This window comes from Acomys minous, assembly GCF_964271855.1.
Source record: "Acomys minous genome assembly, chromosome: 4".
NCBI classification, from domain to species: domain Eukaryota; kingdom Metazoa; phylum Chordata; class Mammalia; order Rodentia; family Muridae; genus Acomys; species Acomys minous.
In genome coordinates this window covers 117381946-117407594 of record NC_140486.1, presented here as the reverse complement: position 1 = coordinate 117407594, position 25649 = coordinate 117381946, and the positions used below count along the sequence as shown (strand labels likewise).

General features: G+C 43.1%; 1 protein-coding gene across 3 annotated transcripts in view; it reads left to right on the top strand.

Annotated features, from left to right (window-relative positions):
* Window positions 1–25649, top strand: part of HDLBP (high density lipoprotein binding protein) — a 66803-nt gene that overhangs the window by 13554 nt on the left and 27600 nt on the right. For 2 of the 3 annotated variants that reach the window (XM_084778352.1, XM_084778354.1), the window contains 3 exons: window positions 20901–20965; window positions 22450–22562; window positions 25129–25286. In XM_084778352.1, the coding sequence (XP_084634478.1) occupies window positions 22487–22562; window positions 25129–25286 (234 nt within the window). In that variant the 5' untranslated portion in view covers window positions 20901–20965; window positions 22450–22486. Of the gene's footprint in view, window positions 1–17388; window positions 17540–20900; window positions 20966–22449; window positions 22563–25128; window positions 25287–25649 lie in introns of those variants that run through there. The other variant, XM_084778353.1, reaches the window with a different exon arrangement.

The following is a 25649-nucleotide window of genomic DNA, read 5'->3' as shown; positions in this document are numbered from 1 at the left end:
CAGAATAATGATATGTTTCTTTCTCTCTGTGAGTTTGAGGCCAGACTGGTCTACATAGTGAGTTCTAGGACAGCCAGAGCTACATAGGGAGTCCCTATCTCAGAAGAAAGAAAGAAAGAAAATCTGGGAGAGTGTCAGTTTTTACATGAATCTGTTGAATTGTATTGCTTAACGATAAAAATTACATTCCTTGCTAGACTGTTTCTCTAACAGCTACACATCAATACCATTGTGTTAATTCTACCAATGTTGACCACATCAGTATTAATGTAGCCCCTCCTATCCCATGCCAGGCCCTGCTGTGGGCAGAAGACTCCCAGAATAGATAGAGACACTTTGCTGTGACAGCAGGCTACATCTGGAGCAACGAAAGGTAGGGAGTTGCTGATGCAGAAAGCAAATGTGTGTAAGTGGCTGTGAGCAATCACTATGAGTTTCTGAAAATACTCTCAGATTTGCCCTTTATCCCCATGTGTCATTCTTTTCCTTTTTTCTTTTTTTCTTTTCTTTTTTTCCCCTCCATGAGGCATTCTTAAAGGCTCTTAAAATGCTGAAAGCGTGCAACAGTGTTCAGTTCTCTATCTTAGTCCAGGCTACTGGCCCTGACTACACGGAAGTTTGAGGTATAGTTTCTGGAAGACGTGCTTTTAGCTTTGGGCCTGTTACATTCTGTTAGTTTGGGGGGGGGCAGGGTTTCGAGGAGACAGGGGTTTCTCTGTGTAGTCTTGGCTGTCCTGGACACTTTGTAGACCAGACTGGCCTCAAACTCACAACAATTCACCTGCCTCTGCGTCCCAAATGCTGGAATTAAAGGTGTGCGCCACTATGCCCAGCACATTCTCTTAGTTTTGAGAAAGGGTCCAGCTGACCTTGAACTATGTAGTTCAGACTAGGGTTGCTCTCCTGACTCAGCAAAGCACTGCCCATTGCTGAGATTACAAATGAGGGTCACAGTGCCTGGCTTCTTAGATTTGGTGGTTTGCCTCTTTTTTTTTTTTTTTTTTTTTTTAAAGATAGTGTTTCACTGTGTATTCTTGGCTGGCCTGGAGCTTTTATGTAGACCAGGCTAGCCTTGAACTCAGAGATCTTCCTGCTCTACCTCAAAATTGCTAAGACTAAAAGTACACCACCATGCCCAGCTTCTGCTTGAGATAGGCTCACTCTCTGAAGCTGGATCTCAAAGTTTTGCTAAGCTGGCTGGCCATGTAACTCCGGGGATCAGCCTGTTTCTCTCTTCCAAATCCAAGTGCTCTTACTGTGGGTGCTGTGTCTGGCTTTTAGGTGGGAGTTGGGGATTCACGCAAAGGTTCTTGAGCTTATGTGTCAAACACTTTAATGAATGAACCATCTCCCCAGACCTTGCCTTTACAGCTTAAATGTGTCTCTGAGGACATTTATTTATTTTTAGGGTCTTTTTGTTGTTGTTGTCGTTTGCTTTTTTGTTTTTTGTTGTTGTTGGGTTTTGGCGGTTTGTTTGTTTGGTTGGTTTTTCAAGACAGTCTTGGCTGTCCTGGACCTCACTTTGTAGACCAAGCTGGCCTCAAACTCAACAGCAATCTACCTGCCTCTGCCTCCCTAGTGCTGGGATTAAAGGTGTGCACCACCGCGTCTGGCACAAGGGCTCTGGAATCTCAGAACATTTCATTAACTCATTTGTTAGAAATGTAGTTTTTACGATTTATCATTTTAAGAGTGATACATGGAACTGGCAGTCACTTGTGTATAGTATATAGCATTATGGCCCATTTCAGAGGGAAGTCCGGCATAGTAACACTGCATGACTTTCATCCCAGTACCTGTGAGGCAGAAACAAGAGGATCTCTGGGAGTTCAAGGCCAGCTTGGTCTACATAGCTAGTTCTAGGACAACCAGGTTACATGATCAGTAAGAAAGCCTTACTTGCTAGACATGATGGACACCTGTAATCTCTAACTTTGGCGGCTGATGCAGGAGGATTGTATGTTTGAGGCCAGCCTAAGCCACATAGCAATATCTTTCTCAGAAACAAGACCAAAAAGCACCTTACCTGCTAAAACTTGTATTCATTGCTTTCTTTATCCCCAGTAATGGTTCTCAGCAGGGACAAGTTGTCTGCAGTGTCTACCTGACAGTGCATGGAGACCTTTGGTAGTCTCAACCTACTGGTGCTTCTCAAATCTAGCAATGGAAACTAGAGCAGGTCAGTGCACAGGACAGCCTCACAAAGATTGTCTGGTTCAGCTTACCAGCAGAGCTTTGGTTATGAAGTCCAATCCTACAGAGGCTCAGTTTGTAAAATGTCTTGGTCACCAGCCCAATTTTTCAGTTTCAAGGAGTAGAGCCTGGTCGAGTAAAGCCTATAGCAGGGATGATTTGGTGCTGGGCTGTCTGCAGTACAGATGTTCTTAGGGATGGTAATAGAAAAACCTGCACTGCTTACCTGGGCTGGGGTTGGGTGTGTGCGCTCACTTAGTCTTCACAGCGACTCTAAAAGGTACAAGAGAGGAGAACAGGCACTTGATCCCCACAGCTGGGGTTGAGTTAGTGGAGATTGGGGGTGTTCTTGACTCTCACCTGCAGCCAAGCAGATGAGGACACATGTCTGGGCTCCTGGGGGAGGGAAAATGGTCCTCTGTGGATTCCTTGGCAGCACGACCTGCAGAGCAGCCCAGCCAGTGGAGGGTTGAAGCCTGGAGGGAGGCAGCTACTACAGCGGTTGCCATGCAGAGGCCTTGGGGAGGTAGCTGCAGAAGAAAGGACTCTGACCCACCAACAGGCAGAAGAAAGGAGGGAAGGAGAAACAATCGTACAAGACGAGCACTAGCAGAAAGTTTTCAAACAGGTTTGGTTGGTTTGGCTGTTTTTGAAGTTAAGATAGAGATGACTGACTTGCAGATATGTCTCTCAGGGGTCCCTTTCCTGTGTAAAGTGTGTGCTTCTAAATCCCTACTTTACTTGATAATGCTTCAGACTTGATGTGTGAGCAGAAACAGAATCATTTTGTAGGTTTGGGTTTGTTTTGTGGTTCTGGGAATCATACCTGAGACGTCAAGCACGCAAGGCAAGCACCTAGCATTTAGCTATATGCCTAACTATATTAGTCTACTCTTTACAGGTTTTACAGGCCATGGTCCAGCTAATCCAACAACAGTTGGCTGTGAATGTCTAAGAATCCAGCAGTTTCTCAGTCCACTAGGCTGGATGTCTCAGCTAGTCTGAAGACTGAGGCTCTAGTGCCAGTGAAGGAATGGACTGGCAAGAGCAAGCAGGCAAAGAGCAAAGAACTTCCTTTCTCCTTGTCTTTATATAGGCTTCTAGAAGAAGGCATGGCCCAGTTTAGAGGTGGGCTTTTCCAGCTCAAATGATCTGGATTCAAGGTGTGTCTTCCCACCTCAGTGATCCAGATTAGAAGTGGATCTTTCCATTTCAAATTAAGCAAAAATCCCTCACAGCTTAGGATTTTAGTTAATTCCACATGTAGTTAAGATGACAACCAAGGGGGCTGGAGAGAGGACTCATTGGCTAAGAGCACTGACTACTCTTCCAGAGGACCGAGGTTTCAATTCCTAGCACCCACATGGCAGCTGACAACTGTAACTCCAAGATCTGACACCCTCACACAGATACACATGCAGGCAAAACACCAATGCACATAAAATAAAAATAAATAAATTATTTTTTAAAAAATGACAATCAAGAATAGCCATCACACCAACCTTTTTTACTTTTGTTTTTTGATTTGTTTATTTTATTCGTGTGTGCCGTGTGTGTGTGTGTGTGTGTGTGTGTGTGTGTGTGTGTGTGTTTTGTTTTGTTTTGTTTATTTTTTAGACAGGGTTTCTCTGTTTGGTCTTGGCTGTCCTGGACTCCCTTTGTAGACCAGGCTGACCTTGAACTCACAGAGATCCGCCACCTCTGCCTCCCTGAGTACTGGGATTAAAGGCATGCACCACCACACCCAGCTCTCAAGAACATTTCTGGCTACTGTGAATGAAGTCACATGTGCTGCATTGTCCTTGTGAATGCATGCTTAACTGCTAATTTTACGCTTATGTGATAAATAGTCAAATATTTATATAAGTATTTCAGGGTTGGAGGGATGGCTCAGTGATTAAGTACTGGCTGTTCTTCCAGAGGACCTGGGTTTGAGTCTTAGCATCTACATGGAAGCTCACAACCATCTGTAACTGCACTTCTAGGGTATCCAATACCTTTTTCTTGACTTTGGGCACCAGGTGTGTATATGGTATACGTACATACTTGCAAACACCTATACACATGAAATATAATACCTATAATATGCAAATGGAATTGTGAATTGTGTTTGCTTCTCAGGTTTTAAAATTTTTTAAAGGGTAATTTAAAGAGTAGTGGTGTTACAGCCTTGCCTTAAATCTTATGTGAGACAGCAATTTGAAGAACTCCTCTTTTCTTTTGAAACAAGGCTTCTATTTTGATACATTTGCTTCTGCTGGGAGCTGACATGCCAGCCCCAGAGGGCTAAAGTTCCCCATTACCTCTGTTGCCTGCACAGTGGGCCCTATGGGATTGTAGGGTGGCCTCACACAGGACTCTTAGCTTTCCTGGCCTTTCCCTGGCAGTTTTAGGAGCATTGTAGTAAGAACCAGAAAATTCAGTTCAGGAGCCTCCTTAATTTACACAGATTCCAGAAATGGTTATCATCATACCTCTTTGAGACTGGTAAGTGCAAGTGGGGAGAAAAGATGATGATACTAAAGAAAATCAACAGACGCTTGCCATAGTCTCCCTTGACCCTGTGAAACATGAAAGATGCTTTGTTTTGGAGCCATATTTTCAGAGTGCAGGTGCTGCTGTGGCTGTCCTTACCTTCCTGTCTTCGGCTTGCTATAATTGGGGAGCTTAATTAAGTGAGGAAGGAGCCCTGAATTCGAGGAAGAGAGGAAGGGGCTGTGTTCTTCCTAGTGAAAATCTTTTCAAGGTATGCTCTTAATTTTACAGCCAGATCTTTATGCAGATCGTGGCTATGAAGCATTGATGTGATAATGGAAGGGTTTTTCCTCCATCAAATCTCACTGATTAGCTCCAATAGTAAATTTTGTTTGACTGGACTCTGTTGAAAGTTGTTTAGGCATATTGAAATGTTATCATTCATTTATAAGTCTGTGAGATGTTTTTATTCCAATGTGTAGCTTTACTTGTCTTCATTCACTAAGTCCCACATCCTGGTTTGGTAGTGATGCTCTTGCGAAGGAGCATGTATGTCTGTATTTTCCTCTTTTAGCCATTGCGGATTGATGGTTGGTTGCTCCCTAACCTTAGTCCTTGACCATTATATATGTCATGTGCTTACCAGTCTATAAGCAGTTTTTGAGGTTTTCATCTTGCTGTCCTTCAGGACAGCCTGTATTTGGGTCCATAGCACTGGTGACAGTCTTCTGGAGCACTGCCCCTGTCTGCTTCTGCCTGATGCTATCTAATCTCCTCCTCCTCCTCCTCCTCCTCCTCCTCCTCCTCCTCCTCCTCCTCCTCCTCTTCCTCTTCCTCCTCCTCCTTCTCCTCCTCCTCTTCCTCCTCTTCTTCCTCTTCCTCCTCCTCCTCTGCTTTGAGGACTTGACAAAATGAGTAAAAGGCTTGAGTATCATTACATCTTTTTAAAAAAGAGTTTTAGGTGTGTGTGTGTGTGTGTGTGTGTGTGTGTGTGTGTGTCAGAGGGGGGGAGGGAGGGAGAGAACGGACACAAATACAACCACATACATATATTACATGTATGTGGAGACTATTCTATAACCTAGCAGGGCTACTACCCTCCCCTCTGCTTTAGAGAAGGCTGTACATTGCCTCTTCCAGCTTCTTAGTGGATACCTGGTCATCCCATTTCTGCCTCACTTAAAAAGACACATATAGGGAACTTGGAGAAGAGCAAGCATCTTTTGTGATAAAATCTTCTGGGCTAAGATTTGACATCATCTTTTTTATCCAGGTTTTCCTGACAACATATATACACACTCCATTGCATATGCATAAAACTTCAGTTTTGCCAGCAATCAGAACTCAGCCTTTCAGTTCCCCTAGGACTTCAGCACAACAAAAGAAGTTCTCCTAGGCATGGCATATGCAGTAGTGCGCTTTGTCTTGTTGCTTAGATGGGTCTCTTTAGGTTGCATGTTGGCCAGTCTTAGATGATAACAGCTTGTAATTTTGTTGCTCGTTCTAGTATGATTGCAACTTTTCACTAAATATAATATATGTTACTTTTGGGAAATATTGTTCATGTACGAATTTCCTGAGAAAACTGTAGAGAGCAAGAAATCAATGTGAAATGTGCTCAGTCTCTAGATTTTCTTTTCTTTTTAAATAAATGATCCTTTGTCTATTTGTGTTTACACTCCTTTAAGCTATAAATACAAACAATTTATTGGGATTGTTTCTACATTTGTAAACTACATCTACTAAGCTATAATGTTTTATTCTTTAAATTTTGTAGTTGGTTTGGTAGGCTAGTGTTGTACTTAAAGTTTCCCATGTTTATCTGTGGTCTGAATTGGTAAGTCTCTTTGCAACACTGACTCCTTGTTTGGGGTAGGGGGAGGCAGAACCCTGTGTACCCTGTTTTCCTCTGGGGACCCCTCCTTCCCACCAGGTAGACACCATGTGTTTTGGATACAATGGCTCAGCTGTGTAGGTAGATGCTGGCTGGTTTGCTGTGGCCCCTTCACTGCAGTTATTGGTCCCTTAATGGGCGCAGAACCCAATTACTGCCAGCGCGATACCAAAATAATCAGTGAAGCCCCCACGAGGGCAGGAAGCTCTTGTTTCCTCAGGAGATAGCAGGTGATGTAATCACTGCTGTCTGTCACACTTCTTGTTTCAGAGCCAGGCTCTGTTTCTGCCTTTGCCTGCCTTCTTCCCCCCCCCCCCACGAGCGTGTGTGTGTGTGTGTGTGTGTGTGTGTGTGTGTGTGTGTGTGTGTGTGTGTGTGTTCTTTATCAAACTAGAGTTATTGATCTTTTTCAGAGAAATTGACACTTAGGTTTTGTTTCCTTTTTTTCCCGTTTGTTGGGTGGGGTAAGTAGGGTTTGGTGTTGGCTTTTTGATACAGGGTCTCGCTGTGTAGTCCCAATGGGCTACAGCTTCTGACCCTGAAGTTACTAGAATGATAGGCGTATACAACACCACCTTAGACTAAATTTTGTTAGGTAAATTTTGTTTGGGTGGTTTTGTTTGTTTGTTTGTTTGTTTTTTACCAATTCTTTTGCTTATTAATTGCTCTGACTGTGTTGGTTTTCTCTGTCATGCTTTGAGTACTTGATTCATTTACTTTCATTCCTCCTTATAATACAGATTTGCTTTACCCACTAAGCACTTTAGTCATACCATGAAGGTTTTGGTAAATAGTACTCTTTGCCCTTTTCTTCTTTTAAAATATTTTTCTTAGGAAAACTTTGAAATATACAAAAACAGACAAACAGGAAAAAAAAACCCAGAATATTTCAAATACTGCTATCCAACTTTTAATGGTTGTCAACATATTGCAGTTTCATCTCTTCTTGTCTCTATGGGTTGGTTTTTGCTTTTAATATTTTAAAGCAAATCACTTTATATCATTTCTTAATATTTTAGTTTATTACCTTTAGTAGATAGGAGCCTTAAATCATAGCCACTTTACCATTGTCATATGTTATATCATGTTATTAATATCATCTAATATGTATAATGTATTCAGTTTATCAGCTATCATAAGTATTTTTATACTTAGCTTATATAAATCAAGTCTAGAGGCCCTCCCTATCTTTCTATTTGGTTTAAGCTGGCCCTTAGACAATCTGTAAAAATACATTTCCTTTTTATAAAATTCTCTTTTAAACAGTTCATTTATGAAAGTGTAGGGCATCTGGGCTGTGGAGTGTCAACATTTTGTATTCGGTCCACTGCGTCTTGTCTTCTTCGACATGATTTTGTCATCCTTACATTTCCTGTAAATTGGAAACTGGAACCCAGGTTTAAATCATTTACTTGATTTCAGTTATTCCCACTCCCCTCCTTCCAGTAATCAAGAGTATTTCACAGGGCTGGAGAGATAGTTCAGTGGTTCAGAGTAGGTACTGATTCCCCAGAGGACATCTTTCCTTGTACCCACATCAGGAGCCTCACAACTGCCTCTAACTTTTTTCCAGGAGGACTAGATGCTTTTGACCTCTGTCAAAGCACACACACACAGGCACATACAAGTACACATAATTAAGAATGAAACAAATACTTCTTTATAAAAAAATATTTGTAGACATCGCTGAATGTTTATTGTGATTGATCAAGAGGCATGATGTCTGACATAGGATAGGTCAGTGGATACAGACAGTGACATCGGGATGATTTCTGAAGTTCTTTGTCATGAAGTTCTTTGTCAACTAGTTATCTAATAGGCTTAACAGTCATTTTGCTTGTTGCTTGAACCCATTGTTTGATTGGAGTATTGGTTTCCTGTTGCAGCTGTTCAAATTACCAGGTTGTAACTGAAGTGCTCTTGCTAAGCTAGTCAGGGTCACTGGATGGCTCTTTATGGAGGCTTCTAGGGCTCCCTTGCCTTTTCCCTTGGTAAAAGCCATTATTTAGCTTGTAGCCCCCTTCCTCTTACAGTTATACCTTCAGATAATAGATGAATAGATACAAAATACCCCCCATGGGTTCTGTGCACTCCACCACTCTATCCCCACCACCTTTGGTCTTTTTGTTCGGCCTGTTGGTTTTGAAGCATGGCATATCATGTCACCTAGCTGGCCTCTGAAATGGGAGGACCGTAACCTTCTGAACCAAGTGTTAAGATGGCAGGAGTTGCTACCATATCTAGTTCTGCCTAGAAGCAACAGACCTGAGCTTGTGGCTAGAGAGAACGCTCAGTGGCTAAGAACACTTACCCTTGTTGGGGATGTTGGTTCAATTCCCAGCACCCACATGGTGGTTCATAAACATCTATGATTCCAGGGGATTAAAATAAAACTTATTTATGTGTCTGTTTTGTGGTGTGGTGGGGTTTATGTCCATGTAAGGGCAAGTGCTCATGGAGAGCCTCATATGACCTGAAACTGGAGTTACAGGTGCTTTTGAGCCACCAAGATGTAGGTGCTAGGAGCCAAATTTCAGTCTTTTGCTAGAGAAGCAAGAACTCTTTATTATTAAGCTATTGATCCAACCCTGAAATGGGGTCTTACTATGGTGCCCAAGCTGCCCTTGAACTAAGAGACCCTTTTATCTCGGGATGCTTAATTCATCTTTTAGAGTAATAGGTTCCAGGAGTTAGGGCTTGGATAAAGGCTTTTCCAGTTTCATTTTATTTAGTGTGTGTGTGAATTCGTGCATATGCTATAGTGTACATGTGGAGATCAGAAACCCACAGGATTCTGTTCTCTCATTTCCACCAAGTGAGGCCCAGAGATCAAACTCAGGTCCTCAGGCTTGGTAGCAGGCACCTTTATCCACTGAGCTATCTCTCTGGCTTTATTGGTGGTAATTTTTACACAGATATTCCTGTGATGTTTTGCTTGTCTTGAAAGCAATAAAGAAAAGAGACTAGATGATGTCTTTATCAGGGTTGAAACTTATTAGAACTAGCAATTTTCAGAGGTGAAATGTGGGGTATTTTTTGTTTGTTTTGTTTTGGTGTTTTTTTTTCTGAGCCTCTTTTTGTGGAATCCTAATCTTAACATCAGTGTTTTAGCTCTCAAAGTCAGAATAGAGGAAAATTACTTTGCTCTTATACAGACATAATATTTGTATGAATGCAGATTAATGTTTAATTAATTCTTTGCACAGACAAGAGGAAGTCTTTAAATCAAAAAGTAAGATTTAATTCCTAAGAGTTGATAACATAGAAAGATAGTACTGGAAAAAGCAGGCAGTCCCATCAGCTCATTTGAAACAGCCAAATGAAGGGGAGAAATGTCCAATGTCACCAAGCAGGTGACACGCTAAGTGCTGTGGGGCTCTATTCTTTGAAAAAGTAGAGAACCCACCTAAGTTTTCTGGTGTTTGTTTCTTTTGTAGAAAACTCATTGTTATTTGGATAGAACTGGCCTTAAGTGTAATCTTGCTTTTTTTTTTCCCCCCTCTTTTTCTTGCTTTTTTTTTTTTTTAAAGACAATCCCTCATATCCCAGGGTGGCCTAGAATTCTTTATATAGCTGAAAGTATCCTTGAATGTCCTTATGTTTCAAATTCTTAAGTATTTGCATCCATTCCTTTATCTAGCTTTGTATCCATAACAAAGCTTTTTATAAATTGAGCTTAATCTAGCTCATGGAACTTTATAAGAAGAAAGTAGTTGTTGTTGTTGTTGTTGTTGTTGTTGTTGTTGTTTTAATTCAAATAAAATCCTCAAATTATAAATTGCTCCCTCTGGTCAGTTGTCAAAGTACTTTGTTTCTTGTAGTCCAGTAGGATTTATAGTGAGAATATTAAAAGTAGTGAGTGAGAGGAAAACTTTTCTTTATTAACTATTTCATTTCTTGTACTTATAGAAGAAATTAATTATTCTGTAAATTTGATACTGAAAATTAATATAACAGCAGTTTTCTTTTAATCAGCTAGTTCTCCAGTGATTGACACAGAGAGACTGACTTATTATTAAGCTGTAGGTACTATGCTGGGCAGGTTTTGAGCTATTCTAATCCTACTATCCTTAAAACCCACATCAAAGCCTGTCACTTGCCAGTCTGATTACTCCTGGTGGCTTCTATCAGGCTGTCCTCATGGCACACTTCCTTGACCTGTGCTGTATCCAACAGATGTAAGGGATATTTCCCAATCATCTTTGATTGGTTAATAAAGATGCTGAAGCCTGTGACAGGGCAGAAAAGAGATAGGCAGGTGGGGCTTAGGTTCCTGGGCTTGGGATCTCTGAGGGAAAAATGGTGGTGGGGGGGATACTTTGAATGGAGTTTGAGGCCGGTCTGGTCTACAGAGTGAGTTCCAGACAGAATTCTGGAGCTACATAGTTGACCCTGTCTTGAAGGAAAAAAAGAAAGAAAAAGAAGCCCTTAAGGAACTGTGCAAATCAAGTGATTTTCATGGGTAAAGATGCAGGAAAGCGTGTTCACTTTCAACGCCTGCTGGTTTATTTATTGGGAGGATGGGGCGGAGGGGGCACAGGTGAACTATGTCCTTGTCAGGTTAAGGTGCTGTAGTTTGACAGAACTTACTTACTGTCTCAGAGCAACTTTATATTCTTTCCCAATGCCCACAGGGGTGTGTGTGTGTGTGTGTGTGTGTGTGTGTGTGTGTGTGTGTGTGTGTGTGTGTGTGTGTGTGTGGTGTGTGTATTGCTAGGAACTGATCTTCCTTGCTGGAACAGTAGCCAGTTCTATCATTTTTCCTCCTCCAAGTGGAAGGTTCTCCATTGAAAGAAAGTAAAGGTCACCACAGTTGTATGCCCATTAAAAATGACCTTTGGCCAGTTGTGGTGCATGCCTTTAATCCCAGTGCTCAGGCAGAGACAGGCAGATTGCTGTGAGTTCAAGGCCAGCCTGGTCTACAAAGTGAGTCTAGGACAGCCAAGGCTACACAGAGAAACCCGGTCTCAAAAAACCAAAATAAACAAGCAAACAACTGGCTTGGTTGAGTGGTGTATGTGCTGCTTTTCATGTGCTGCCTCCCAACTTCATTTTCTTTGTTTTGCACCAGTTACTGGCATTCGTGTTACTCAGGATTTGTCTACGCCCTTTCTATCCTTTTTTCTATTCTATGACTTAGTGTAAATCCAATAAGATATTACATATATATATATATAAACCTGTCTTTCTAAAACATGAGTTGTCTTTTTCTGTTTGGTAGCTCTGGATGTAAGGTTGAGGTCCTCTTACCAGACTGCAGTCAGAGCTCTAATGTCTGCCACTTACTGAGTATTGGGTAATGCTGAGACTGTGGCCCTCCCACTCCAAATAGGTCTGCTGTTTAGGTTCCACTTGCTTTCTTAGGTAAGTCAGACTTATGTATAGCTTCTAGAATTGTTGGTTTTTTTTTAAGTGGATCAAGAACTCAAGAAACTTAAGAGCAAATAGAATATAGTTTGGGATTTTAAAGATAGTTTTCCCTTATTGACATACTTTTTAAAGCTATTTACCTTTCCTATGAATTTCATTATAGTAAGCTTAATGTTTTAGAAGCATTTCACTCTTCATTATTTGCACTATTTTTATACGTGGTTACATTATAACAACCAGGTAAGATTGGGCCAAGTGGAATCTCTCCAAAGTACAACATCCCTAGTGGGAACCATAACCCAGGGCAGTCAGAAAGCAGACTGTTAGCAGGACCTGACGCCATAAGGCTTCACTGCGGTGGAGGTTTGCTCTGCTGGGTCTGAAGAATGGTCTGCTTCATTTTTTAAAAATGTATTCTTTATTTTATTAGCTGAATGCATATGTGCTGATTATTTCAATATTTATTAAATTAGTATAGAGTTTCACTAAATTGTAAATGTGTTCATTTAGTGGATTGTGCTCATTTATTGCTAGCGCCTACCCTAGGCTAAGTAGCTGTAGATGTCATCACAACTTAGAGAAACCCCACCTCCCCCACCCAAATCTACAGAGATGGCAGGTACAAGTTGAATTCATAACAACTTAGCCAAGGTGACTTGAATCATATCTGAGCAAGATTCTAAGCCCAGGAATATGACAGCACATTTGATGTTCTTTATGCAGTCTGTTCTCTTGGTTGGTACTTGGCAATGCTGAACTAAATTACAAGTATGTGTTTTCATATTACTAAGAAATAAGCCAGAATATTGGCCATTGAAGAAAACATTGATACCCTTTCTGTCACCTTAGGGGAGAAAAAAACAAGATAATTGTGGCTGAGATGCCTCTGTGGGTTTAAAAAAAAAAAGTTGATGAAACAAGATGCTACCTCAACAAGGTATGAAGTGAGAGCCAAATCCTTCAAGTTGTCCTCTGACTTCCACATATACTATGTGGCATATGCATGTCCTAACTCAACACATACACACACCATCAATAAAATAAATTCCTGGTTTTGTTTCACAACAGGGTTTCTCTGTGAAGCCCTGGCTGTCCCAAAACTCACTCTGTAGACTAGCCTGGCCTCGAACTCACGGAGATTCTCCTGTCTCTACCTCCCCAGTGCTGAGGTTAAAAGCATGCACTGCTGCCACCACCACCAGGAATAATTGCTTTTTAATGGGGCAAAAATACTGGCAAGATGTCTCCTTGTGGGTAAAGGTGCTTGCCCCAGTTCTAATGACCTGAGTTCTATTAGACTTTGGAACTCATATGATAGAGAGAACTGACTCCAGAAGTTGCCTTCTGACTGCCGTGCAAGCTATGACATACATGCATCCCACCACACACATAGTAAATAAGTGTAATATTTTTTTAAGGAAAAAATGTTGAGCATTTGCTTAAAAAAAAAAAAGGCAATGTTAAGGAAACTATGACTAAAGACAGCTACTTGTTTATTATATAAAGTTTCTCTTTTGAAGCTGTACTGTTTTATCTTAGGCTGCTGAGCTTTATGTGTGATAATAAACACCAGTGAAGGAAAAGTCAACTTTGATATATTTATTATTAGAATATTCCTGCAGGTTTACTTAAACAGACATAGAAGAAGTTTACATTAATAGAAGTATAATCTGAGCTACATGTATTTATAGATTTTTAGCTGTCAAGAAGGATGAAAACATTTTTGTGTCCTGACCTGGTCACCAGTCTCAATATGAGTGATCTATTATAGCTGTCCCTTGTCACTGACTAATGAAGCGTGTCTGGTATAGATCAATTTAGATTATTCTGTAATTTTTTTAGGTAGAGAGTGTTACCACTCTAGAGACAGGGGACCTGAAGAGAATGGAGCTCATAAATGAGAGAGATTAAAGTCTTGTGCAATACCTAACTTTATTCAGAGCATTAGACAATTTGTCATGAAGGTTAAGAAGAATCACATGAGCAAAGAGTATAATCTCAAAGCCATGAGAGCAGGGGCTGGGGGTGGTGGTGGATTGCTGTGAGTTCGAGGCCAGCCTGGTCCACAAAGCAAGCCCAGGACAGCCAAGGCTACATAGAGAGGCCCCGTCTTGAAAAGAAAGAAGAAGAAGAAAGAAAAGAAAAACCAAGAGTACAATCTCAAAGACAAGCCACATATGGCAAAAGCATGTTTTTCCATAGCTGCATATAAAGGATAGTTTAAGCTCTTAATTGAATAACAGCAGCAGGCAATGATGAGTAATCTGAAGTAAACTCACCCTCATCCTACACTTTGGAGGAGCATGAAAACACATTCCAAGAGCAACTCTGCATTTTGTAGAAACTGAGGACAGAAAACACTTGTCTTCTTTTCTTGGAGTGTTCTCACAAGCACTCAGAGCTCTCCTCACAGGACTCATTCTTGGATCATATCCCAACAGAGGGCGTGTATCCTTAATTCCTAGAGTAGTCTCACTTTTCCCAGGTCCATTTCTGTTTTGTTCTCTTGCCTTATGAATCCTATTAGAATATGTTAGACCCTCCTACCTTGCACCATGATTTTTTTTTAAGTTATTTTGCTGGGCTAGGAATCAAACCTAGGAGCTTGCACATGTTAGGCAAGTGATCTACTACTGAGCTACATCTCCAGCTCTGAAGTTCTATTCCATGAATCTTAACCATCTTTCTGTTGTTCATTCTGTGTTTGTTTTATTTAATATCATGTTTATGAGTTAGTTTTAATTGTTTCATGTTTTTAATAGTTATGTCATCTCAAGTTCTTGTGTCTAATCCTAGTTTAAAATTTTTTTATTTAATTTTTTCAATTGTAGATTTACAAATTTTGGTGGCATTAGGGAGCTAGTATGTGCTCTAACTGGGATATACACTTAAGTCTTTTTTTTTTTTTAAGGTGTGTGTGTGTTTTGTTTTGTTTGTTTTACAGGGATGCCCAGTTTGTTATATGGCTGCTGGGATCCAAATTCCAGTCCTCATGATTGCAAAGCAAGTGCTCTTCTTAACTGCTGAACCATCTCTTCAACCCCCTACATCTTACTCCCTGAACTTTGGACTTTCAGCTTCTATACTGTAATTGACCTGTCAGTATCTTTTTATTCTGGTATGAAATGTACTCATTTTTGTTTGTTTGTTTGGGGGTTTTTGTTTATTTGTTCGAGACAGGGTTTCTCTGTGTTATCTTGGCTGTCCTGGACTTGCTTTGTAGATCAGGCTGGCCTCGAACTCAAAGCAATCTGCCTACATCTGTCCCCCTAAAGGCATGTGCCACCACACCCGGCAATGTATTCTTTCTTAAATGTGCCTTCTGTTTGTTAATTTTTTTACAGTGTAATGGAGATTTAAGGTGTTCAAGTCCCATGTCTCTGAGCACTCCCTAGAGATTCTTCTGTCTCCCAGCCCAGGCCAGTCAGAAAGCATCTAGTTGTTGCTATGTTGCTGGCCTCCTTTCCCCTTAAGACCTACTTTCTGTTTAGGGCATGGCTCTTGTAGGGACTCATGATTTGGGGAATTGAAGTGTTTGTCTATATTCTAACATCTCACCTTAAGCAATCTGGAAGCTTATTCCCTGTTCCTTGAGGTATGAAAACCAAAATATTGCACTTTTTGAGACAGCTGGATCTCACACGGAAGCAGCACTGCAGGGTCATCTGGAATGGTTGGTGGTACACGTTTAACATTTCGCTTTGTATCCTTTGAGATAAGGTCTCAGGTTAGCCAGTTTGGTCTAATCCCTACTCCCTGTGGCTCTCCCTCTCAAGTGCTGAGATGACAAACTAATGTCACCACACCTTCCTTGGTTTAATAATCTCTCCACTAAACCCATGCTTTGTTTTATTTTTGAGACATCATATTACTTTGTAGCCCACTGTGACCTTGAACTCCCAATACTCTCTGCCTCAGCCTCCTGTGTAGTGGGATTACAGGATACCACCACACCCAGCTAACTACATAGAGGTCTCTCTCCTGTGCAGCAGGCACTGTGCCAGCAGCTTGTACTCGCATGCACTTTCTAACTGCGCTGGAGATCCCTTGACAGCAACCTTACTGACTTGTGGAGACTTCCATCCTCATCTCCTCTTCCACAGCCTCGAGACCTCAGTAACAAAAGAACAACAACAAAAACATTTGTTCTACTTGCTGGTTGGTTAATCTCCAGGGAAAGACACCCTGCAGACCACAGTAGTAATACACCTTGGTGCCTACAGAGGCTTTAGGAAGCTGTATCACTCAGTAGCTATGCTGGCAGCTTGGAGATGCCCTTGGGTCTTCCAAGCAGTGTACATTCTCTGCCTTCAATGCTTTCTGAAGGGCTGTGATGTTCCTGCCTGCTGGGTTACTGGCTCCTGGGCTTCTGGACTCTGACACTCAGCTTGCATATAGTTTCCTATTGAGCAGCTCCAGGCCCCATTCTTTGCTCATAGTCCCCTGTCTCCCTTGCCCTTTAGCCTGCCATCCCTACTAGGGCAGCTCTTGCCACTCCCTCAGCCAAGAACTGCTGGGCTTTTCATAATGCCCATCACGGTGCTGTTACCTTCTAAGTATGTGTCAGGTCTGACTGCTTATTTTGTCCACTGCTGCAAATCCTTGTGGGCCCTTGGCTGAAAACTACAGGAGGCCGCCTTCTACCTTTTGTCACATATCAGTGCCCCACTAAAGGTGCATGTGGGAAGGCATATATCCAGACCTGGTGGCTCACACCTGTAATCCAAGCACTATAGAGGGAAGCTGAGACAAAAGAAACTAGTTCTACACCGTGGAACTTTGTCAAGGGCGGAGGGGGCAGGGGGAGACCTGGTTGTGTCCTCTGCTGTGGTTACTAGCCTTTAGTAACACCCATCTCGTGGTTGCATCCTGTGCTGATATGGATCTCACTGACCAGTTTACTTTGTGTTGTTCAGAAGTGTGTTTATGTCACCTCAGTAGAGGTCGAAAATAATACATGTCTACAGATTCTTAAAGTAGTTGTCACTAAACACAACAAGGCAGAACGAACCTGCTTCTCAAAGGAGGAAGCACTCTGAGAGCAGAGGTTCTGCTATCCAGCTCGGTGTGGGAGAGGGAGCAACACACTGCAGGCTGATCTGTACAGGCGGAACCCTGAATAATACTGTGAAGAGGGCTTTACAGTTTTGGAGTTTGTTATGTTGGTCCTTGAGGAATGGAGCAGGGATTTGTAGTGGAGGTGGGGGCTGGAGGAACAGAACCCCCAGAGAATGAGATGTGCTCCACCAGGGAGTACTCTAGGGCATTGTAAAATGGTTCTCCTGGCTTTCTTTTTCTCTTTTGGTGACAGTTTCTGGGGGCCTCTGCTCTTGCACCCTTGGCTCTGGGGCCTGTCTGTTCTTCGTAGGTAATTAACTTCCCAACTCCTTGGCCCCTGTCAGGCCGCAGAACTCTTATGGAGTTGGTCGGCTCCCGGCGCTCTGGGGACCCCGCAGCGGGCGGGGCGGGCGGCCGGTCTGACGTGTCTCGGCGGGATTGGAGCCGCCGCCCTATATAGCAGCGGCGGCCCGGGCGCCGCGCCTCGGAGCGTCCCGGCTTCTCCCGCGCGGCGGCAGACGGACAGACTCTCGGGCGTCACACTCACTAGTGAGGATCGGGCGAGCTGATGGGCGGGGGTGCCGGAGGCGGGGCGGCGGGGGGCTCACGGCTGGGCGCCTCCGGGGTCGGTTCCCCAGCTCCCCGGCCGCTCTGGTGCCTAGTCTCCCGCTACCGCGACGGGCGGGGGCCGCTACGTGTCACTCTACGCATGGCCGCTCTGGAGCGCAGAAACTTTCCCAAGTCCGCCACGCGCCGCGGGTCGGCTTGCGGGCCGGGGCCGCCTGGACTACTAGCTCACCGGGCGGGCGGCCGCGGTGGGGGAGGGGAGCGACCTGGCCAGGTTGGTGACGTGGTCACTGGAGCCGGCCCCTCCCCCGCACCCCTTCCCCCCCAGCTCGGCCCTGCCGTGGACCCGACCTAGGTCAGTAGTGCCCTAGTTCGTGCAGGCTGGGATCTTCACCCGGGGCCCTTAGGTCCTGCACGGTGCCTCGCAGCACCTTCACCTGCGGCGTCTGGCTACGTGGTCACCGGAGGACTCCCGGCCCAAGTGCTACTTGGATGTGCCCCAGGGTCCATGGGTGAAAAATACATTACGGAAAAATACCGAATTTGGATGAAAGGCAGGGAAGCCGAGCAGGATACTGTCCCTTTAAGCCTGTCCCCGCCCGCGGGCGCTCTTGGCCGGTGGGAGGGCCATGCTGAGGTGGCATCTGCGAAAGTTCCTCCCAGGCTGGGTCTCTTGACTTCCAGAGCTGGGTAAAGCACTAGGCCGGCCTTGGTGGTCACAGACTTAGTTTGTGATCTCAGCATACCTAGGTTTTGTTTTTCATTTTGGAGTCTGTACTCTTGAGTATTGGCGAGTGGGGGAGACCTTTGCAAGAAATCTGAGGACATAAAAGTAAACAGTTTCAACTTTGGAAGAGAAGCCTGAATCTCAGCTGGAGGTTTTGGGTGCTCTCCATGCAGACTGGCCTACAGTGTAAAGAACTTAAATCCCTCTAGCTGAGGTAGATACATTCTTTGTGGAGTTGCATACTATTGCCCCTTACATAAGTAGTTGGCACAGTTTGCGCAGGGGAATCAATTTAAATACTTCCTTATTCAGAAGCAAAAAAGTGGAATTCTTCACATACGGCCTTTTCTGTTTGCTGCACTGACAACAGGTTTCGAGGCTCCACAGCTCCCTGGTCCCTTTCTGCGCCAGCCCCAGTGCTCCCTGGCTTCTGCCTCTCTTGCTTTAGTTCTGGTTCTGTGTTAGCTGACCTTTCTCTGCCACGTCCATTGAATGTGCTCTAGGAAGCAAATTGTAATGTCCAAGCTTAGGGGCTGTACCCACTGGAGACACACAGACCAGAAAAGGGAAAAATTGTAACCTAACAGCCTTCACAGGGAGGCAGGGGAACTGGATTTCCCGGCATGTTGTGCACTCTTTTCTCTGGTGGTATTTGAAAGTCAGATTAGAGTAATATTCAGTAACTTTTGTATGATTCAATCTAGCAAAAATCTGAGACACCAAATCTTGGGCTTCTGGCCTATTATGAGAGTTTAGCCAGTGGGCATTCAGGACAGAGGGTGCATGTTCAGCTGTGGTGGTTGCTCTGCAAGGTGAGCATCCAGGTGCAGCATGTTAGGCCTCTGAGTATTGTCAGTAGAGGTAAAACAGGAAGCAGTGGGTGCAGCTGGGTGTAAAGGTGGAAGGAACATTGCATGGCTTCTGCTGTGTTAAACCAGATGCAGGTGGATGCTTGAGCCGGGCATTATAGAGGACATAGAAAGCCTCTGATAAAGCTACTTACTACAGAGTCTCCAGTGGAGATGAGCTCTGTATTTACATATGAGCATCAGGTATGTGGTTTAAATTGAGTATTTGACAGAGTTTTAAGTCGTTTAAAACAAAAAACAGAAAAACCTTAGCTGGAGGTGGTAGCCTACGACTTTAATCCTAGCACTCAGAAGGCAGAGGCAGGTGGTGGATCTCTGAGTTTAAGGCCTGCCTGGTCTACAAAGAAAATTCCAGGACATCCAGGGCTATTACACAGAGAAGCCCTGTCTCGAAAAACAAACAAACAAACAAACCTTACCAGACAATACCTGAACCCTCTGCTCAGTGTGTCTCTAATTGTGGTCTGTTTGCCCCAGGTTCTGACAAATTTTGCTAGGCCCCTGTGAGTCTTCTAGAGGTCCACTCTGCTCTCCCTGGCTGCCAGAGGACATTTGTACTTATCAGGAGTTGTGGAAGCTGTGCTTATTTCTTCTTTAGCAATGACAGTAGACACAGACATGAGATACTTTCCAGTAGCTTCTCCTGGAAAGGGATGTCTAGTTGTAGGAGAGTGCCTAAAAGAGATACTCTTTACAGAGCCTATGTCTTTTCAAGGCAATATATTGTGTAGGCTTGTTAGCTAGTACTCTGTACTCAAGACTTAACCTTGAGCTGGAAAAAGCAGTGACACTGGTCATGGCAGCACAGAGACAAAGACAAAGACATATAGTTGAGGTCATGTGGTTGAACCTGGCTTGATAAACTGGGATGAGCTTCTGGGTTTAAGAAGCAATAGCAGAATTTGGCATGGTGGTGCACACCTTTAATCCCAAAACTCAGGCAGAAGCAGGTAGGTTTCTGAGTTCAAGGCCTCATGGTCTACATAGAGACCTTGTCTCAAAACCAAAAAAAGGATGCCTTTATAGAGTAGTTTTTTTTTTTTTTTTTTTTTACCTCCTCAGGTGGCCTCTGACTCTTGCAATTTTATGGCCTGATTTTTAAGTCTCTGTGCATTAGAAGGGACTGAAGGACTTTTACAGGACAGCAGCAAGAAGGAAGGAACTGTGAGTTACTAAGCATTCTTTTTTATTTTGTTGTTGTTTTTGAGACAGGTCTCACTTTGAACCTTGGCTGGCCTGGAACTCACTGAGATCTACCTGCCTTTGCCTCCCAAGTGTTGGGTTCAGAGACCTGCACCACCATGCCTGGCTCCAAGAATTCTTTAAAGAGTCGAGGTCATCCTGTAAGCTTCAACATGAAATCTTCATCCTGCTATATATGCCAGTTAGCTTTACAGCAGAGTCAGCCTGCAGAACTCACAAGGATCCATTGTACACATCACTTCTAAAATCATCTAAGTTTGAGATGACTGAGTTTTACTGTAATGTGTCTTGTGCAAAGTTAATGCCTAAGATTAGAGCCTTTGTGCTGTTCTTTCCCAAGAAATTTGCCTGTTGTTATTATTAGAAGTCAAATATTCAGCCCTTTAAGAAAAAAAGATGTAAAGTGAGTAAATAAATAATTTTTTAAAAGAAAAAAAGCATTCAGCCCTTTCTTTCTTGAGAATAAAGGATCTAAGTTATAAAGCATGGATAAGTAACCTTTATGTTTTGTTTGTTTTCTCGCTCTCTTCCTACCGTATACCAGTAAAAGCTGGCAGGCTGACAGAGGCAACCTCGGGACGGACTTTCTGGCTACCGACCATTTTGCTGGTAAGTTTGAATGCCCTTCCTGAAGACTTGATGTGCCTGGAACGCAAGATGCATTGAGTTAGTTCTAGCCTGTATTTCCTTTCGTTAGGTTTCGTCTTTTGTGCCATGAAAGGCATTTCCCTGGCTTTCTTTGTCTGTTCTTCAGCTGTGGCCTCTGCCTTGTGTCTGTTTCTAATTCTTCTTACAAGTGAATTATGCTTTTTCAGGATTTGGGTCTTAATATGCTTTAGGAATGCTGAGTTAAGTTTTCTAAATTTGGGGAGAGGTCTTACTTTACTATAATGAACTAAGATTTGGGTTTTTGTTTGTTTGTTTGGTTGGTTGGTTGGTTTGGTTTTTGTTTTTTTTTTTTTGTGTGGTGTTTTATTTTTGATAGAAGGTTTCTCTACAAAGCCCTGGCTGTTCTGGAACTCATTCTGAGGCTGGCCACAGAGATCCACCTGCATCTGCCTCCTGAATGCTGGAGTCAGCGGTGTGTGCCCCTACCCCCAGATGCTTAATATATTAAAGTACTTGCATTTTGCCAAGATGTGGTACATGTAAGACACTTGGTGCATAATAGTATAAAGAAAATGACTTATTCCTCACACTGGTTCTCTGAAGCCTCTTAAGAATTACAGAAAAGCAGAGAAGCCAACCCTGTGTCTAAGAACACTGAATTGCACCAGCCTTTCCAAATAGAGCCGGGGCCTTTAGAGCCAATAACCATAGCTGTCCTAGAGGAAGAAATTTTGTGCCTTGACCCAATTTCCTCTGGAGAGTGAATCTCCTCCCACACCTGGGCAAGAGTGTCAGAAGACAGCATTTGGACCTGTTACACTGTTACACTGTCCCAGTGAAGTGCTGGAAGTGATTCTTTTGGCCTCTGGATAAGCACCTTGTACATCCTCGTTGTAGTAGTTGTCCTTTTTATAAGCATCAGGAGGCATATCTTGAACAACTAAAAATAAAATTGAGATAGCTATTAGAGTGATTCTGGAATTGACTGGCGCCAGGCTCTGGTAGTCCCGGATGCCCGTGGTCTTGGGGGAGGGTAAGAAGTTACTACTGAAGCCATCTCTCTGGCTCCTATAGTGATTAGGTGGCACAGACCTAGCACTAGGTCTCTTAGCCAAATCTTGTCTACTGTATGCCACACAGTTCTGAGAAAACAGTGGGCTAGGACTCTACTTTATTTTCATTTTCCATGTTCACCCTTCAGTTGAAAGCTTACATCTTACATGAAGAATAGTTTACATCCAACCTTGTGAGGGAAATAAGTAGTGAAATAAATAGTGACTGAGCAGGGTATGGTGGTGGATCTCTTGAGTTTGAGGCCAGCCTGGTCTACAAAGCAAGTCTGGGACTGCCAAGGCTCTTACATAGAGAAACCCTGACTGGAAAAACAAAACAAAACAAAAAACCCTGACTGAAGCAATTAAAATAACAGTCCCATAAACCACTGTGAGTTAGTCTCTTCTCTGATTACCTGTTTCTTGATACAGTGTCTTACTAGGATTGTGTGTGGACGTGAGATCAACCATGAGCTCTGTTGCAGTTTTGACCCAAGAGAGTTTTGCTGAACATAGAAGTGGACTGGTTCCACAACAGATCAAAGGTAACAGACCCCTTTACAAGTCCTTGTTAACTTCTGAGACTGGGCTTCTGTGCTAATGTGTACTAGTTGGTTGTGAGTGAGACTGGACAGGCTTGAGGAGTGACTCCAGAAACAGTAAGTGTAGATGTGGGCAGTTTCCTAGAAATCCATTTAACTTAGCAAGTGGCTATTAATGGGATCCTTGTCACAATTGCTGTTCCAGTTATGGGGTACAAAAATACTGGCTATGAAGCATCCCAAAACATTGCTGGGGCTCTTTGAGGATGAAGGTGAGGTCTGACTTCTTTACTCTTGAAGGCCACTGGCCCAGATCAAGACCAGCACTGTCCGGTAGAATAGAATGCTAGCCCAGGTTAAATAAAAGATGGGGTGAAAAAATTTTTCCCGAAATATTTTCAGACAAAAGTTTTGCTGCTTAGACCAGGCTGGCCTCAAACTCTTCATCCTTCTGCTTCTGGGATTATAGGCATGTACAATTAATATACTTACCCCAATGTATGTAAAATATTTTTATTGCGGTATCTCAATTTAAAAAAAATCATAAGTCCGGCTATTTTTGTTATTTTTCTTTAAATTTTAGTATATATTTATAAGTACAGGACATTTTGATTGAATACTGTTTATATACAAAAGTCTTTGATCTGAGCTGAAAAGACAGCTCGGTAGTTAATGATGCCTACTGCCAAGCCTGATGAATGTGGATTTGATCTCAGCATCTACACAGGTGAATGAAAGAACTGACTCCTCTAAGAAGTTTTCCCATAATGGAACTGAATATTAGTTCTTAAATGAATTTGAGCCTAGTACTTAGGCAGAGACGGGGGATCTCTGTGAGTTCAAGGTTAGCCTGGTCTATAAAGCGGGTCCAGGACAGCTAAAGGCTACATAGAGAAACTCTGTCTCTGAAAAAAAAAAAAGTTTTTTTTTTAATTAATTACACTTTTAAAAATTCATTTCTTAGTCACACTTGACCCACTCATTCCTAGTGATCACTGTTGGTCATTCCTAAGACTGCTGGTTGTCTGGGTCTCAGTATCAAGGGCCTAAATGCAGCTATCTGTAGGATCTCCTTTCTTAAGAGGGAAAGTGGCACTGCAAGAGATCACGCTCATACCAGCACCATCAGGCTAAGAAGCAGGAGCCTGGGCTACGGGCCTGTCTAATTCCAAAGGCCATCTCGTCCCTCTATGTTTACATGCTCCATTGTGTTTTTATTGGCTCCTGCTACTGGTAGATACTGTTCAGCCTTAGGGACTTGGAATTGTCTAAAGAGTCATACACTTGATTTTGCGGAGATCGTGGTTAAACGGACAAAAGTATGAACAGCGTGAGCCTCATGGACCATGAGCATGACTAATAGTCAGGCCCTGATTTCTCCAAGTCTTGGCTTGAGAGGACATCAGAGACAGTTCTGTGTGAGTTAATTTAGCTGTCGTACATTACAAATGACAACTGAACATTTTTTTTTTTTTTAGAATATAGAGAATTTTTGAAAGATGATTAAACAGCACATGGTTTTGTATGATTTACATGTCAAAACTAAATCCTTAAATTTAACCTTGAGTTCGAAATGTACTTTGAAAAAATATGAATCATTCTTTTTTCTTTTGTTCATCATTGTTTCTTTTTTTTTATCAACGATATTTTTTTAATTAATTTATTCATATTACATCTCAGTTGTTAGCCCATCCCATGTATCCTCCCATTCCTCCCTTCCTCCCACTTCCCCCCTATCCCCCTCCCCTAAGTCTGTGTCTGAGGGGGACCTCCTCCCCCTGAATATGCTCATACGGTATCAAGTCTCTCCTTGGTGACCTATTATCTTTCTTCTGAGTGCCACCAGGCATCTCCATCCAAGGGACATGTTCAAATATGGGGCACCAGAGCTTGTGTGAAAGTTAGATCTCCTTCTCCACTCAACAGTGGAGAATGTCCATCGGCTAGTCCGGGTAGGGGTTCGAGGTTTACTGCCTATTTTTTTCTTAGCTGTTGCCACAGTTTGCGGAGGACCCCAGGGCCCAGACTCGCCTGTAGTTTTCCAGGACCCGCTGGATCCTTCTATTTCCTCTTTCTCCCAGGCTTCTCACACCTAAAGTTTCAATAGGATGTCCTCCCCTCTTACCCACTATCCTGGTAGGTAAGACAACTGAACATTCTTAAAAGCAATGGTCATACTTCTACGCAGGGCCAAACATTTATAGTCACGATGTGCTTTTGTGCTGTTAGAAAATATGAGGGCCGAAAAATCTGTCATAAGCTTGCCTTCAAGGATTTTATACATCTTAGTGCTAAAATGGGGCTTATACTGTCTTGACTTTTCATAGTAGACCATGTAGAGGGCAAAAAATGTTCATTCCTGGGATTGGGATACTCGAGCCCCATCCAATTGACACACTCAGGGTGCTGGGCCTCGTGGCTACCTGAGGGCCTTCCCAGAGCTATGAACGAGGAGTGTGATAGTAGCATTGTTTTAGTGGAGGGTTCCTGCTAAAAAACCCTTCCAACTGTTTTTGTTCATAATGTTGAATTGTAGTATTTTCCTCCTACTCTGTGTTCTCTGGTCTAGTTGCCACTTTAAATTCAGAAGAGGAAAGTGACCCTCCAACCTACAAGGATGCCTTCCCTCCACTTCCTGAGAAAGCAGCTTGCTTGGAAAGTACCCAAGAACCTGCTGGAGCCTGGAGTAACAAGATCCGGCCCATCAAGGCCTCTGTCATCACTCAGGTAGAAACACCATTTCTTTGTGTTATCTGTTCTATCAAGTAGTAGGACTTGATAGAACGTTTGTGACCATGCAATGATGAGAGCACTTGGTGTATGTAAGGGGGTAGGGGTGTCTAAGTGATTAAACAGCTCTCCTTCCTTCTCTGTAGAGCACACTTTTTGCCTTGGTCATCCCACCCTGCCTCCCTAGCACTCTGGGATGGCACACAGTTTGAGATAGGCCATATCTGTCAGATTCATGGGTTCAGTGTCGTCCCTATTTCCCAAGTCTGCCTTTCATATCCATATGATGGTCAAAAACTAGTCTGTTGCTGGGCTTGGTGGCCCTCGTCTTTAATTTCAGCACCAAGAGCCAGAGACAGG